General features: G+C 42.3%; 1 protein-coding gene across 1 annotated transcript in view; it reads right to left on the reverse strand.

Annotated features, from left to right (window-relative positions):
- KIZ (kizuna centrosomal protein) overlaps positions 1-17500 on the reverse strand; it is a 147613-nt gene that overhangs the window by 50080 nt on the left and 80033 nt on the right. Inside the window, exons 8-9 of the mRNA XM_075594941.1 lie at positions 12551-12689; positions 8609-8756 (exon numbers count right to left, since the gene is read on the reverse strand). Of these exons, the coding sequence (XP_075451056.1) occupies positions 8609-8756; positions 12551-12689 (287 nt within the window). The remainder of the gene's footprint in view (positions 1-8608; positions 8757-12550; positions 12690-17500) is intronic.

Genomic DNA, 17500 nt, shown 5'->3' on the forward strand with positions numbered 1-17500 from the left:
ACGCATTCCGGACAGGACTGCGTGGTTGTGGGTCGGTGCCTATACAACCCCACCTCAGCCCCGCGGTCTTTCGTCCTGTTTGTGGTGAGCGCAGCGTGACACTTCTACAATAAAGATTAAGGCAAATTAATGTACTGTAGCATTTTGATTCACCTAGTGGCACGTGTCCCATGAAAAATCAAATGCGATGCCCCCGACTCATTTCTTTCTTACGTTATAAATCAAACAAGTCTTGGGTTAAAAGATGCACCGATTTTCATGAACAGTATACTTGCTTAGAACATATTGACACTTCCCAGGTGTTGGAATACTTGGGTACCAAACGATGATGCAGAGTGCACGATGCCCATCTTTACACTATGAACTTTAACGTATTGTTCATGGAACGTTTACCTGGCATGACTATGAAATATAACTTGGTCAAAGAACAACACCCTGCTGCTTTACTATTAACACATTTACTTACAAAATTGAGCGACTCAGAAAATTTTAGAATAGTGGGTAAACAGATCAGATATGCCAAGATATTCTAAAAAAAAACAAAAAAACCCAAAACATACTTTTGATCATCCAAACTGCCAAACAAAATATGATGGCTGACCTGCAGGAAAAGCTATTCAAATAAATCTCTATGGATTTGGCAGACAAAAATGACAGCATATAGTGATCTGTTAAACGGCATATAAAACATTTTTGGACTGGGAAAATCCACTGTGCAGATCTTAAGCGGTGAAAGATCTAAACTAGTTAAACTACCAAACATTACCTAAGAAGTAGATACATGAAATAAGCAAAAACTATCATTGAAAAGTAAATATCATTTTACAGAAAGCTAATTGTCAGTATTGTGGTCTTTGCTGCTGATCACTGGTGCACCCTGCTGTGCTTTGCTCCAGCTTCAAAGACACACCGCTGCACAAAAAATATTGGTCCTGCAACAGGGAATAAGATATCTTTCAGCAAATCATCAATTTATTATCAGCTCAATAGAAGTCAGACTGAAAATGTCCCTTCCTGAACACTCACATGTATTTTGCAAGTGGGCAATTTGTCTGCTTCATTTATGCTCTGTTGATAATGCTGCCACGATAAGAAATAACCACGTCAGAAAGGGTAAGAAGCAAAAAGTGACGCACAGTGAGAGCTCATTTGCATGTCATTACCCAGAATCCCTGGCTGCAGGGGAAGCAGTGTATGCTAAGAGATAATGGGGAAAGGCAGGGATGTGGACTTGTCTGAGACCTTGCTCTGTTTGTTTAATTCATAACAAAATTAAAATGTGTTTTTGTAATTCTACCTTGACAGCCTAGAAAACTATGCAGTTTTCAAAAAGTTGCTTTCAATTTTGTTTTGATACTTTTCCGTTTATGTTACTATTAAAAGGAATCCATTAGTTCCGTACAAAATCCCATTTCTTGCGCTGATCTCACAAATAATGAAAATTATCTGGTGTCTGGATGCCTTTTCGTTGCACTTACAGATGCAGCGGCCGTTATTCGAACACTTAACGCGGTAATTAATGCGGGAAACCGTGATCAGAACGGGTACAAAGCTCGCTGTGTTTAAAGAAATGACCGCGGTGCATTAGATGCCCAAAGCAGGGACCCCTGCTGTGTGAATGCTACCGGCGTCTGCCTTTGTGTAATAGACGCGCAGAAAGAGAGTCTGAATCAGTCACTCTAACTGCGCGCCTCTCACTGGCGATCGCGGGGGTTTTATTAAAATTTTAAAATTACAGTTTTGTAGCAGGGGGTCTCCAGAGCTGAATCACATTGATTTCAGGTCCGGGGACCCCCTACTTCCCGAGTTACAGGCCCTGTTATGGGTTGCCGGTACACCGCCATGTTTAAATCCTGTGGGATCGAATCTAAACAATGCAGAGGGATACTGGCACCCCATAACAGGGCCTGTATCACCGGGAAGTAGGGGGTCCCCAAGGCTGAAATCAACTTTGTTTAGCTCGGAAGACCCCCTGCTCCCCCACACTAGTATCAAACCCCCCACCCCTCCAAATAAAAAATCATTACCTTAGCGGGTAGCTGCTAAGGTAATGAAACTGCTTACATTTTATTCTTATTCATAGTGTGCGTGAGCAGGGGGTCTCCTGAGTCGAACAAAGTTGATTTCAGGTCCGGGGACCCCCTACTTTCTGAGTTACAAGCCCAGTTATGGGGTGCCGGTAACCCCGCCATGTTAAAATTGTGGGTCACGTGACCGCGGGACAAGAGGGATATGGGCACCCCATAACGGGGCCTCTATCTCAGGAAGTAGGGGGTCCCCGAGGCTGAAATAAACTTTGCTCATTTCAGGAGACCCCCTGCTCACGCACACAATAAATAAAAATAAAAAATGTAAGCAGCTTCATTACCTTAGCGGCCATGCAGGGGTTAAGGCACAGGTGCCAACTCTGTGTGTAAAAAAACTAAAACATGGCCTATGCAGTACAGTACATTTAAATAAATCACCCCCCTCCCCCCCCCCCCCCCCCGCACCACCAAACACACATACATTACATTAATGGGCCAAATAACTATTATCCAGATATGGATAATAGATTATTTGGCCCATTATTAAACACATTAACTACAGTAGCATAATAAAATAAATACAGTTCTACTGTAGGAAATGAAACACAAAAGCGCACCGAGGGTCAAGATTTAATTAAAACATGTTAGTAGTAGTAACAATAAAAACTTACATATAAGGGTAAGTACATCCAGTATTAAGGTGCAGAGGAAACAGTCCTGGTGGGGTCCTGGGCATAAAGAGATGGTGCAGAGGCTTACAAGGTAGACCCACGTGCTGGGGCTGCCTGGCTCAGCACCATATAGTTCTTACTTCCGGGTTGCAGCTTCTCGCAGGACCCGTGAATAGTAGCCCGCCTCAAATGCCTGATGAAGCACAACACTGTGTGAAACGCGTTGCGAAAGCCCTACGGTGCAGCTAGAAGTCAGCCCACAGGTGTACCTACCCCCAGCTGTCCCATCAACAACCAGAGACCCTTCGGCACGCCGGAGTGAGTTTCTCTGGGAAACCGGCATTTGAGGCGGGCTACTATTCACGGGTCCTGCGAGAAGCTGCAACCCGGAAGTAAGAACTATATGGTGCTGAGCCAGGCAGCCCCAGCACGTGGGTCTACCTTGTAAGCCTCTGCACCATCTCTTTATGCCCAGGACACCACCAGGACTGTTTCCTCTGCACCTTAATACTGGATGTACTTACCCTTATATGTAAGTTTTTATTGTTACTACTACTAACATGTTTTAATTAAATCTTGACCCTCGGTGCGCTTTTGTGTTTCATTCCCTGCTGTTGCCCGCGTTTGGAGCCATCCTGCGACGGGACCTGTGGAGGAGGGGTGCCTTCACATCACATCAGCTGCAAGAGGGTAGAGTTGATCCACTACGAGATCCTGTTAGGAAGCAAGAGCGCGGTTTGACTTTCTTATCTACAGTTCTACTGTACTTACTACCACCGCAATACAGTATGAATCCCCTCCACCAGCAACGCCCATCTGTCCACCGTAGCCAAAAATACATCGCAAATACAGTACATTCTGACACCTACAGTACAGAAACATCTCCAAATAAAAACAGCACAATGCAAATAAAAATAAATCTCATCTCCCAAGAACACAGCACCTACAGTACAGTACAGTAGGCAAATCAATATCTAACAAATGGCTATCAAAAATGTAATTTTACAATGTGTACAGTACATGATGCAAATAATCTGTGCATCATGTACTGTGCATCATGTACTGTACGCAACAGTATGCCAAGCAATGCTCTAAATAAAATAAAATAAATACCATCAATCAATCCATCCACAAATCAATTACTGTACACAATTCACTATTCAAATCCTAGAAACAAAACAAGTACACAGAAATAAATTACCATCAATCAACAAAATCTAACCAACAAAAAGCCACTATTAAAAAGCAAGCCCCCTCCCCTGAAAAAAACTATTGTAAACACATTTGCACACCAAGCTGCAAAATACAGTTAAAAATGCATTTTAAAAAAAGCAAGCAAACATGACCAATACAAGCTTTTATTAGCTCTGTATTATGTATACCCATAGGGACAAATACAGAGGCAATAAATGGACATAAAAAAAAATCAATCACATAAAAAAAAATTATTCAAACCCTGTACAAGCTAAATAAAATACATTTCTCTTGTTTACTCACCATTAGATGACCCACTCACCGACTCGGAACAGCATGCTCTCGAACCAATCCACGCACAGGAAACAGGAACCCATAAAATAAAAAACCATAAAATAAAAAAACATGCCTTTGTTTTCTTTCTTCTACAGTACTTGTACTCCATTGCGTCAGTCTTGGGACTTCTTTACCTTCTCTGGGTCTTCTGGGGTCTTCGGCTGCCACGCCCCAGACTTCTTCTTAGAGGGGAGGTCCTCCCTCCACGCCGTCTGGCTCTAAAATGAGACGACATAGGCTTTTATAGGCCTATGACGTCACATTTTCGTCATGTGGTTCCCATGGCCCTGATTGGGCCGTGAAAACCATGGCATTAAAAAAATAAAATAAAAAATTGATGACGTCATTTAAAGGCAATGATGCCAGCCAATCAGAATGGCTGTGCTTCAATTGCCTTTAAGACGACGTCATCAAAAGAAAGGTGGCCGCCCTCACATGGTACAGTACTTGAGCCAATCAGAAGTGTGATTGATTTTTTATTGCCTCTGTATTTATGTATGTCCCTATGGATATACATAATACAGAGCTAATAAAAGCTTTTATTGCACCCCATAACTGGGCCTGTAACTCAGGAAGTAGGGGGTCCCCGGACCTGAAATCAACTTTGTTCAGCTCAGCAGACCCCCTGCTCACGCAGGCTATGAATAAAAATAAAATGTAAGCAGCTTCATTACCTTAGCAGCTACCCGCTAAGGTAATGATTTTTTATTTGGAGGGGTGGGGGGGTTTGATACTAGTGTGGGGGAGCAGGGTGTCTTCCGAGCTAAACAAAGTTGATTTCAACCTTGGGGACGACCTACTTCCCGAGATACAGGCCCTGATATGGGGTGCCGGTATCCCTCTGCATTGTTTAGATTCGATCCCACAGGATTTTAACATGGCGGGTGTACCGGCACCCCATAACGGGGCCTGTAACTCGGGAAGTAGGGGGTCCCCGGACCTGAAATCAATGTGGTTCAGCTCCGGAGACCCCCTGCTACAAAACTGTAATTTTAGAATTTTAATAAAACCCCCGCGATTGCCTGTGAGAGGTGCGCAGTTAGAGTGACTGATTCAGACTCTCTTTCTGCGCATCTATTACACAAAGGCAGACGCCGGTAGCATTCACACAGCAGGGGTCCCTGCTTTGGGCATCTAATGCACCGCGGTCATTTAAAAAAAAGAACGCGCCAAAACCGGGGAGAATTAGGGGATTATATCGATTTCCAATTCGAGGCGCGTTCGAATAACGGCCGCTGCATCAGTAGGAAGATCTTTACACTTAAGGGGAAATCTAGCAACGCCATTTGGAGTACGTTTTCCCACATGCTCCATTTTTGCTTCCGGTTGCATCACATGTAAGAAGCATGTTCGGCAAGCTTCTTACATCTGGCACAGATTGACTAGCCCAGAGGTTAACACTACCTCAAACCTGGCGGATTGTCTGAAGGCAAAGATATACAGCAAGATATGTGCAAAACTTGATCAATCCAAATATAATGCATGCTCCTGCACCGTGTATTGGTATTCCCCAAATCTCAAACAGATACTGATGGGGCAAAATTGCAGCAAAGTGTCTGATACATTGACACAGAGGCACAAAATCTAATATTCTACCTTTTGCTCCGAAACTACCTTGATCCATCTCTGCCCTGGAATTGGTCTCCATCTCTCTGACATTGCTTTACTAAATAAGAGACTGTGACAAAGCAGACAACAGCTTCCATCAACAATGTCATCTTTTTTGCAATCAATGGTCTTAATATATGTATATATATTTTTAGATGTCTATTTTTCAAAGCCATCCAAAAAGTAGTTTAAAAATAAAGAAAAAGTTATAGTCCATCCGTGGTTTGGTAAATATAGGGATTCTGAGAATAGCTGGAGCCTAATAATGTGACAGGCTTCATCAATAATAACATGTTAGAATATTGAGTGGTACATCTCTCTTGTGCTTAGTCATATGTTCCATTTCATACAGCTAACACATTCAAATCACTAGTTAAAAGAACCCTTCAGAACTTGATTACAACTCATGGCTATTGTCCCATATCCAGTCAGTCCTACCACCCTTTGTGGTCAAGCCCTGCCATCTACAGCACTTATTCCCTCACCTGCTGTCTCTGTAAGTTCCCCTCAAACCTTAGATTGTAAGCTCTTCGGGGCAGGTATTTCCTTTCCTATTGTCTGATTTTGCTGCACTTATTGTATTATTATAATTCTTTGTACTGTATTCTTTATGAAGCGCTGAGTACACTTTTGGCGCTATATAAATAAAGACATACAATACAATTTAAGGTTAACACACCAACTTCTGCTTCACATAAACCCCCCCGCAAAATCATAATATTTAAATATCCTATGAGAAAAATCATTGACATGAGATTTTAGAATCTGAAATATATACCTTTCCTCAAAATAAAGTGTACAAGTGCGGATGCATGCTCAATTAACTACATATACAGTAGTGACAAATTCCTGCATAAATAAGTAAAGGGGGGAGGAAAAAAATACTAATTAATATTTGCACCACTTTATAAAATATGGTCATGGTTAATGTAGAGATCTGATAAATGGAGCACTGCAATTTTAATGCATGTCGACCGATTTGGTAAAACCAAAAGAACTAATTATAATGGGCATAATTAATCATAACACGCACAGTATAGACTCAATTGGATGATCTTTAAAATAGAGCCGTTTTGAAGAATAGCTTTCCTTCTAGCACATTATGCTCCAAAACGTAATGATGAACATTCAATAACAGGGGGAAAGTATCAAATCCGAAACATATGTAGTTTGCAATATAATTACGGAATCTTCCCCATGGAGACTGACCTTTCCAATATGGACGCTAATACGAGAAAGCCAGCAATGTCAGATCTTCACCCAGTAAGAATGGATAACACGATTACAAGGAATTGCAAAAATCACTAATATTTATTACCCTGTTCGGTTTACATGTGCATGCACTTTATCGTCTTCGGTTTTGGGTCATTGCTTCCTAATTAGTAATTGAATTGAGTACATTCTAGCTCCCAACCTAAGATTTTTCCACTTTAACAAAATAAATAAAAAATGTAGATGTTTTAACTTTAATCCAGTAATTACTGCTACCTGTAACATTATATGTTTCGTATGTGTCATCTTCACATGAGTTTGTGTCATCTGTTTGTTGAAACACAAAATAATGAAACATTTCAAAGTCATGATAACCATGCTGGTTTAGTTCCAGTTAAGCCCCATGCCTTGAATATGTTTTTTCTATACCGCTGTTATCTCAAGTTTAATGATCTATCCTTCTACTTTGTGGTTCTCCAAAGAGGAGCCTACTGTGAACTTTTTTTTTTTTTTATCAAACGTGTTTCTTCTATGGTAGGTTTGTTTCAGCTGACAGAGAAATGACTGAGCCAACCAGGGTTCTTAAATTATTTATGCCCTAACTAGATGAAAATAAATAAACCTAGTATATAAATATCAGTGGCGTCTTTGTAAATAGCATGTCATCTACACAAACCCCACAAACTTCATTAGCTGGAATCAAAGTTCTTTTTTCCACTGCATAAAACAAGCATGCACTCAAAAGGCCTAGATCAATGCACCCAGCTTAATCAATGCACCCAGTTTAATCAAATACAAAGAGATGTTTCATTCTAATTGCCTGGTTCTTTAGATTTTGATGAGATGGATATGGAGTAAGATAACCCAGCGAGTGCATATTATCCAGTCGTCATTATTCCTGACTAAACTTAGATTATTAAAATGGGTTCTTGGTGAATATGGCTAACATAATTGCTCTGTCTGTTCTCCAACTTGAGATAATTAAAATATATCACGTGGTGATTATTAGTGGTATTATTTTGGAGCATTGCAAAAAAAACACCTGAAACCAGCCATCCAATTTATTTTACACTAAATAAAGAAAACATGCTCTAGTTTTATGCCAATGGAAAATCAACACAATTATGCTTGTTATACCGCTAAAAGCACACACACAGTTAATTATTTATCTCAGGTTCCTTTCCATCTACCATTTGATTTACTGAAAAAGTAAATTGTATATTGTTAAATCGTCACATATTTACGGAGAATGAAAAACATGTTGTATTCAGTTGTATGCTTATGTCATGAACAAGAACATGTTATGGTTTACATTCTTTTTCCCTATCCAGTGATTAAGAATAGGTCTAATTAATACATCCAGATGTAGGATTATTCAGAGAATTAATCGTTCATGTGTACAGTAAATGCAAAGGCTAATTAACAGTTACATTTGTTCAGTGAATGTGAAATGTACATTAAAATGTACTGTGTTGTATACATATTTTGTTTTTCTTCTAGCATGTGGAGTATACCCATGTATGGACCATATATGTGTATTCACATTCTGTAAAAACGTACCTTGCTTCCTTGTTTTTCCATTTAGACATTGACCAGATTTGTACGGTTTATCATCAGCGTATCCCTGTTTCATAACCAAGCGACACTGTGTTTCATTGCTGTGCATAGAAGCCACATCTTTCTCAACGTCTACAGAATGTGACAAACCCTGCAATGATCAAGAAATACCATTGAAAAGATTAGAATGCAAGTGTTTGCCAAGTACCGAATCTCAAATGTGTATAATATTTTGACGTGCATACACGCACAGGAAATTAGTTTTTTGAAACGCACAGGAAAACATGTTGCTTCTCAACAAACATATGAAAACTAGTGAATATTATACTACTCATTGCTTGGGATGTGCTTCACAACATTAAAAGTACAAGTCCATTATATGCCAAGATATAATCTGCGATACTTTTGGAAATAGTGTGCGTGTAATTAAGGAAAGACTAGGGGTTAGGGTTGGAAGGTAAAGGAGATCCCCATGATGGGTGGACAAACTTAAGCATAATGTAAATAAGATGGAAGAACTTTGAAGAGGTGGGGAAGTGAAATTCAGTGGGGCCTTCTTTTGTTGGGTCTTGTGGAAGGGGGAATTGTGTGGGTAATCATGTAGGTATTGTGCGGGGGGAATTGTGTGGGTCTTGTAGGGGTAGCTTGCGTGTATATGTGCGTGGCCCGTATGTGTGGGGGAAGGGGGAAATGAGAAGGTTGTTGAGTGTGGGGTGGGTTTGAGTGAAATGAGGGAGTGTGTCGGAGGAGGGGGTGTAAGAGAGGGAGATGAGGTAGAGAATGAGAGAGGGACGTGAGAGAGGGGGGAGTGAGTGAGAAGGGGGAGTGGAAGGGGGGAAGAAGAGGGCGAGGGGGGAGTGAGAGAGAGGGGGAAGAGAGAGGGGGAAGAGAGGGAGAGGAAATTTAGAGAGGGAAGAGAGAGAGGGAGGGAAGAGTGAGAGAGGGGGGAGAAGAGTGAGAGAGGGAGGAGAAGAGTGAGAGAGGGAGGAGAAGAGTGAGAGAGGGGGGAGAAGATTGAGAAAGGGCGGGTGTGGGGGAGAGAGAGAAGAGCAACTAAAACGGAACATAGTTTGTATTTATAAATGCCTCCGAATTTATAGTACCATTGAGTCATCTGTGCTAAAGCACAGATATCCTTAAAACCCAACTTGTTGGGGGTACATGAGGACTGGAGTTGGGAACCACTGGTCTAGTAAATACACCCAACAAATTTAAGGGATAGCCCTGTTTGTGGGTAGCCAGGGGTATTCACGGCCAAAGCCCATCCCTCCACTCCCTCTCGAGATACAACTATAGCTTGAAAGAGAACGGATGGAGGAACAGATACCACCAAGCGAACCTGGGCATGGAGTCTTACATGGTGTTAAACACTTTCTTTTTCTTGACTTCCAGTCCATCAAAACCCCACACTTCTCTTCCGTTTTCTGAGTGTCTTTCATCCTTTCTGACTTCTGATGAGATTCCTGGATCTGGTTCTCCTTAGTGCAAGTTCTTTTCCCAAGATCATCTTCACTCCTACCAGTAACTTTGGTTTTCACCTTTGGGGGAATTATCTGGTACGGTCCGATATTAAGCACAAACAGTTTGTGGTCACAATGTGTAGTTGTGGTTAAAGAAAACACCGGTGATAACATTCTTGTAACCTGTGCACTCGAACAGTGTCCTCACTCTAGCTCGGCACTCTTCTGTTGCTCTAGTTTTTCGAACTACTGCTTTTCCATGATGCGCTTAACTTCCTCAACCCTAGACAGGACTTATCACACCACCTCATCTTTCCATTTCTCGAACTCTTCTTTAACTTGCTTGGCAACCAGTTTTTCCATGCGTCGTGCGGTCTTCTTCTCAACATCACTGGCAAGACCATCTGCGTCTGGCTCAGCCTCCTTAAGCTGCAGCACGTCAACCTTGGTTCTTCTGCTTTGCAATATGTGGAAAGCAGACTCTAGCAGTGTAATGCACAGCTTGCTTGGTTATGACATAGGACCTATATCTGGACTGAATCACATCAGCAGCTTTCTTCACATTCCCATAGCATCTCTGCTGCTGATACGTTCTAACATTTGACTGAAGTATAATCACACATTGCCTCAAAATGTCCATACTTATTCCTTTGTCCTTGCATTCTACAAACCAACAGAAGAACACAGGCTGCTTGACTCCACCGATAAAGCGAACAAGCTTACATCCTTCTGTAGGCAGCATGGGCAGCATTTACATACATGGCTTTTTCGTTCCTTTCATCTCTGTACACAAGCACTGTAGTATTTCTGAAGGGTCAGAACGCTTTCCTTCTGTCTTTCAGAGTCCACTCTGATCTGAGAAAGTTCCAATTGACATAAGGATTTGTTCTCACCATGCTTCAACGCAGCGTCTTACTTTTCCAGTACTAACAGCACCTTTGACTTTTCTTGTTCCATTTGTTTCTTTACCTTTTCTAATTCGTGAAGCTTCTAATTTCATTCTCTGTTCAGTTAAATCTGAAAACTCCTCTTTCAGACTTCGGTTCTCTCTTTCTACAGCCGCCCAAATACTCAGGATCTTTTCATCAGTATCCTTCAATGTACATGCTCTTTGCTGAGAGTGCGGCCCCCTTTTTGAGAGACATCCAAATTTGTGCTGAGACTGCAGATCACCTTTTGAAAGACTCCCAGCTCTATGGAGAGACTATGGCCCTTCTTCTGAGAAACGCCAGTCTCTGCTTGTGCCTTCGCCTACTTCTGATCAATGTTCTTGCACCTCTAGTTGCGATTAATGTCAATCTATCTCTCCGAATATTATAGTTAAGATATGTATTAGTGAAGTTATAGAGCTGTATTTTCAAGGCTGGGTATATACATACATACATACATATATATTTTCAAGGCTGGGTATATACATATATATATATGTATGTATGTATGTATATACCCAGCCTTGAAAATACAGCTCTATAACTTCACTAGATAATATTTATTATATTTATTAATCACCAGAGACAGTCAGTGTAAACAATCACATATAGTGACTCATCTTCTTTCCTCCAAGGTAATAATGTCCCACAATAATTTTCTCACAGTCCTGTGTTCCAAAATGAAACAATGAGCAGATGGAAATATTTTTCTCAAGTGATATTTGGACAGTCTCCTCACACTGAAGCAACTCGAGTCCCCCTGTATATCAGGTGTAGCGTATCCAGATAAAATATACCCCGCTTTTCCTGGTCTCTAGAGTCAAATTAGAGACAGCTCTTGTATTGGTAGCAGAAGCAAGCTAAAGGAAGCATTGTTACCCAACTTAATAGGTGACTTCAGGCGTCCACAGGAGTGCTTTTGGTCGTTGGCACTCTGACAGCGTTCCAGTGCTCTATGTCACGACCTCCGACTCCCTTCAGTACACGGAACCTCCTCTATCCTCGCTCGCCCGTCTCACTCCCAGCAGCGTCCTGTGCGATCACCAACAGCTTACTCTGATCCTCCCCCTCCTCACGATACAGCACTTTCTCCTTTCACAGGTTATTGCTTTTTAAAACTGCACCCGTGAAGACTGCATCTCTCCTCTGTAAAATTACAGCTCTCCTCCACCTCTCTGCTATTCACAGATCACTGCGAAAAAGCCTCTAGCATGAGGTATAGGGACAGGAGTAGACTGGATAGGGGCGTCAGGTAATAAAGAGTAGACTCAAGTTTCTTTGGAAAATGTATTAAAGGATTTAGACAGGGAACAGATACATAAGATAAATATATCACCTGCTCCATAATGAGGGCGTACCGCTAACGGCCACGCCTCCCTGTCTCATCTGCTTCTCTCCTCTCCTGTCTGCCTGTTCAGAGGCCGCTCGGCGGAAGCATGAGGATGACGTCACCAGATCGCGCTGCCGCCCAGCGGCATCTGGTATAATCGTAGCCTAAGAGGTATCACAGTATAACTAGTAAAGGACTGTGAAAACAAGCAAAAGGAAAAACAAACCTGGCAACATTTTGTTTTGTCGTCAAACATCAGTAAAGTGGCAAAGCACTTTGGGATATCCCCCTCTTTCAAAATCTGATGTTCTTTCAAGAAGGAAATGTGGTCAAGCAGGCGTTCTTGCAACAATGACGAGATAGGCCTGTGCAATAGAAAAACAACAGTGTTGGGATATTGCAACCATACATTAACAAGAAATCTACAAAATAATGTTACTGCTGAAAAGAGGATTTTTTTTTTATTGGTAAATAAGATGTAATCTGTGATACTATATTTTTAAAAGAAATAAGAAAATGAACAAATGCTAATATATGGCAAAACAATCTCTAGATGTGTATTAGCAATACTACAGTATTAGGCACTAAGGGCTAGAGCCACAAAGTGGCATTAGGCTATTTATCATAACGTTACCCACAATTGTCGGAAACGATACTCCCAGTACCTATCCACTAAGGAGATTAACTTAACGATAACCTAGAGTTTACCAGTACAATAGCGTGTCAAAAACTTTTGACAGGCATTAGGCAGTCTCATATGCAAATGAGATGCAAATGTACCATTAGCCCAACATCGCAGATATACTAAAATCTGTGTTAGTGCAGAGAAAAAACGGTACAATAAACAGGCCACACAAAAAGTCGCCTTTAATAACAGCCAGACCATGATTCTCATAACATTATTTCAATGTGAACCCCTTCAGAGTACATCTGCGTCGCCCTAATGGCGGACGCCTGATGGGGTTACCCAAGAGCTGCTCCCCTCTGCACAGAACAAGCGTGCTGTTTTAACATTTGCTTGTACTATGTGGAACGCCAATCACACCCACTGGAATGTTAATGAGCCAGAAAGACAAAGGTAAATGTAACCAGGTATTGTTATAACTCTGTGCCCAGGACATACTTGAAAACGAGAGGTAACTCTCAATGCATTCCGTCCTGGTAAAACATTTTTTATAAATAAATAAATACATTTCTATGAATTGCCTATAATGATAAAGGCAGGTATAAAATGGTGACTTAATAATTTTTTGGTAATGGTACTTTCCATTGAAATAGTTAGAAGTGTCACACAAGGATATATATTAAGAATATAATATAACATAAGACAGAAAGAGATGCATTTGATTGAGTGTAATTTAGTTCAGGTTACACTATATAATGTTTTTGAGTGATTAAAGTGAATGTAGGATGTGTGTCAGAATTACCCTGATATGGTTGGTATATATTGCTTACTTACTAAAAAATGTGGGCACAGATACAGTTCAATCACTTAGGGAGAAAATGAACAGGAAACACAAGTCACATTTACTGTACATTTGCAGACAACATGCCACAAAACTAAACATATCTCGTTCTCTTCTTGGGAAGAGACGAAACAGACTCACTAAGCCCCCTTCTACGTCGTCTTCCATGTCTTAATGAAGTTTGGGCCACTTTTCCACAAGGTGGACTACAGGAAGTAACTGGATGAGGAAACGTAGGAGTTGACATCAGAAGCGAATGATGTAACCAACTATTTGCCGGATGCAGTTGGCGTGGCCACAATAGAAGGTGCACACAAGCTCTCAGTAGCTTGCTGCACTGCCTAGGTGAGGCCATTTATCACACCAGTAAGTAGCGCCAAACTATTTGTCACATTGGTGCTATATTGCTGCAGGAGGGGTGTTGCCACTCTGTAATGGCGACTAGAATTTCGGGACATGATCCAAGGGCATAGCTATATCCCGAGAAGCCTAGGCGCCCATGCTTTTGGGGGCCCAATCTCCCCCCTGTTGGCAGCCCATCTCTCACTCTTCTCCTCCAGATAGAGGCAGACGGGAGGAGATGATGGTACCCGGCAGCGGCGGGCCGCCAGCGTTAAGCAGAAGAGCAGCAGCACAAATGTTAGGAGTTGCATGGAGGCAGAGCAGGACAGCCGGGGAGGAGTGCGCCACAGATGTCCGACCCGGATGTCGTTCTTATGTCCGGTATCTATGCTGCTACACTGCCCTACTCCCCGGCTGTCCTGCTTTGCCTCCGTGCAACTCCCATCTCCTCTGCTGACTGCTCTTCTGCTTAATGCTGGCTGCCTGCCCCCACTCCTCCTCCTGCCTCTATTACTATCATGTCCCACAGGTAGGCATGGAGGAGGGGGAGAGAAATTATAATGGGGGCCCGAATTTTTTTTTTGCCCGGGGGCCCGCGCATGTCCAGTTACGCCACTGGCCTGATCAGAATGCTCTAATGAGTGGTTCTGGAGCAGGAGCAGCAACAGGTCAAGGTGCTGGATCAGATAAAGTAGCTGGAAGCAGAGCAGCAGGTAAAGGATCTGGAGCTGCATACTCCTCTGGCAGAACTTCAGTGAGGTTTAAGGTCACTGTGTCCTCCTCTTACCGCTTTTCCTCACCGGAGACTTCCATGGAACTTTCCATCTGTACACATGGGTTTCTGTCTGACGGTCCATCAGAAAAGGTACATAATATGCTCCAATAGAGTACTACTATTGATTTATATACCTCCAAATAGATTCAACTATACTCAATGTAGTGAGATGCCTGTAAACACAACCGAGATACCCGAGAATTATGCAAATGTAGATCATTTGAATATGTTTTACATATTTAAATTAGCATATTACCCAGGTATCTCAGGTATGTTCACAGATATCTCCCCAGGTGGATTATATGTTAACCCCTTTCTCACCGCTCTCGCTAATTTAGGTAATGTTATTTACTTTAAATTAACAGACTTTAGCTTAATCTGGACTAGAGCCAAGTGCCACAACAGTTTCCTCATGTTAAAATAGTGCGACTGACTGCTACTTACACCTAAATAAAACATCACGATAAAGTAGCCTTACAGCTATCATTGCTAATTTTGAAACAACACTCCTGGCTGCTTCATGTTTATATAGTTCTGCTTAGATCTGGCAGACAGAGCTATGTATTATTATGTTTTATGAATGTACTACTTCACTTTTTGAATTCTTGGTAGATATAGTCAGGTTTAGAATGTTTGTATGTCAAGATATTACATGAGAAAGGGACAAAGATGTGTCAGCGTTTAACACAGTTCTATTTCATGATGCAACTGCTTTCCATTTTGTTTCCCCATATAATTGTGTTTTTTTTTTCAAGAACCTCATTAAGGACTGTAGGAAATTGGAATTAACCTGTTCTGCTATGCATGTTATTTCGAAAGCATTGTAAATAGACTGGCCTGTCCGTAGCATGGCCCTGATACTTGACATATGTACAGCCATCCGTTGTTTGAATTGCCTTTTGCGTTTTTCCGATATAGTAAAGCCAGCAAAGGCATTTAATGAGGGACACAGCATGTGGGGTAGTGCATGTAATCCTGTCCTCAGCACTGTATTTTTTGGCAGTATGTGGGTGTGTGAAACGGTCACCCGTAATAAAACATGCGACAGATCTCCTGCACTTGTAATATCTCAGCTTCCCAAGGAAGTGTTTGCGAGATTCCTGTGTGTACTGGTCAGCTGGGACCGTTGGGTCTAGCAGGTCCCTTATATTCCTGCCTCTGCTGTGGCCAAACAGTGGCTTGTGTTTGAATGAGGGGCCCAGTGTCTCAAACCAGTGGCCAAGTATGCCGTTTTTTAATTGTTTCGTGAGTGCACTATGTTGGTGTAAGGAATGGGGGAACACGTCCTTTGCGACGTGTTCCCTCCTTACTTGTTACAGCACAGACATCCACTCTGGCACCAACGCGTGCGCGCACCCCGCTCTGCTTACAGAGCGCGCACACATGTGCAGCTCTTCTGGTGTGCCACGGAGCATAGCTCCGCCCCCTTGGATGCGTTGCGCTTCTCTCGCTCGTGGCATGCTCACGTGACGACGTGCACCGCTCCCCAGCTGCGTGGCAAGTCTCTTCAAACCCACTTGTCTCCTGCAACCTATCCTAGCCTCCGCAGAGGCCGCGCCTCCGCTCCACTCCGCCCCGTCTCATTGGTTCCTGTTTCCCATAAGTACCCTGCTCTCACTCCCAGTCATTGCTAAGCATAACTAGTTGTAGCCTTGTGCTTCCACGTCTTGTGCTTTCTCTCTGCAGTTTAACCCTACGTGTAACAACCCGGCTTGTTCTTGGAAACTCCTGTGGATATTGCCCCCGGCTTACCCTCTACTCTGCTGGCCTCTCCAACCCCGACCACGGCTATATGGACTACGACAATTCTGACCTCTCCAACCCCAGCTATACAGACTTGGACCAATCTGATGTCTCCATCCCAAGACCTTGGCAAGTATCTGGATTAACCCACTCTCTCCAAGCCAGACCCAGCTACGTTGACAATCCGCCTGCCAGGTACGCTCCCGCTGCTGTGGGTGTGTGGTTCAATACTTCCCCACCTCAGAACCGGGGTCCTGTCTTGCTCGTGGGCAGCGCAAGCGTTACAGTTGGTTAATGATTATCTGTCTTGTGGAATCAGTTTTGACAATATTTTTAGTACTCGATATAAGCTCCTTCGGATCGACTGCGTGCCTTGTTGATGGAGCCCTGGACTTTTCTGTAATATGTTTTTGTATTATTGATACTCTATTGTGTATTCTTTCTTGATCTTCCATTCTCTGTACAACAGGGATGGTGGCCTTGGATGCCGTTTCTTTTTCTTTCAACATGGAGTGCCTGCCTTTTTGTTCTATGCTAAATACCCCATGTATATAGGCAAATTTCCCCCTACTTTTGACCAATATTGTATCTATTCAGAGAGTGCCCTGAGATATATATATATTATATATATATATATATATATATTATATATATATATATATATATATATATATATATATAAATGCAGTGCTCGACAAATCCGGTCGCCCGCTCGCCAGGAGCGATCAGATTTGGCTAGGTGGCGACCCGTAATGGCCGCCCCTGCAACGCATGTGGTTCTCTTTCAATTTTCCCCTGCTCCCGCCGAGAAAAAATTTAATTTAAAAAGTCCCCTTATTTGAGACTTTTT

Source organism: Ascaphus truei, chromosome 4 (assembly GCF_040206685.1).
Source record: "Ascaphus truei isolate aAscTru1 chromosome 4, aAscTru1.hap1, whole genome shotgun sequence".
Lineage (NCBI taxonomy): Eukaryota > Metazoa > Chordata > Amphibia > Anura > Ascaphidae > Ascaphus > Ascaphus truei.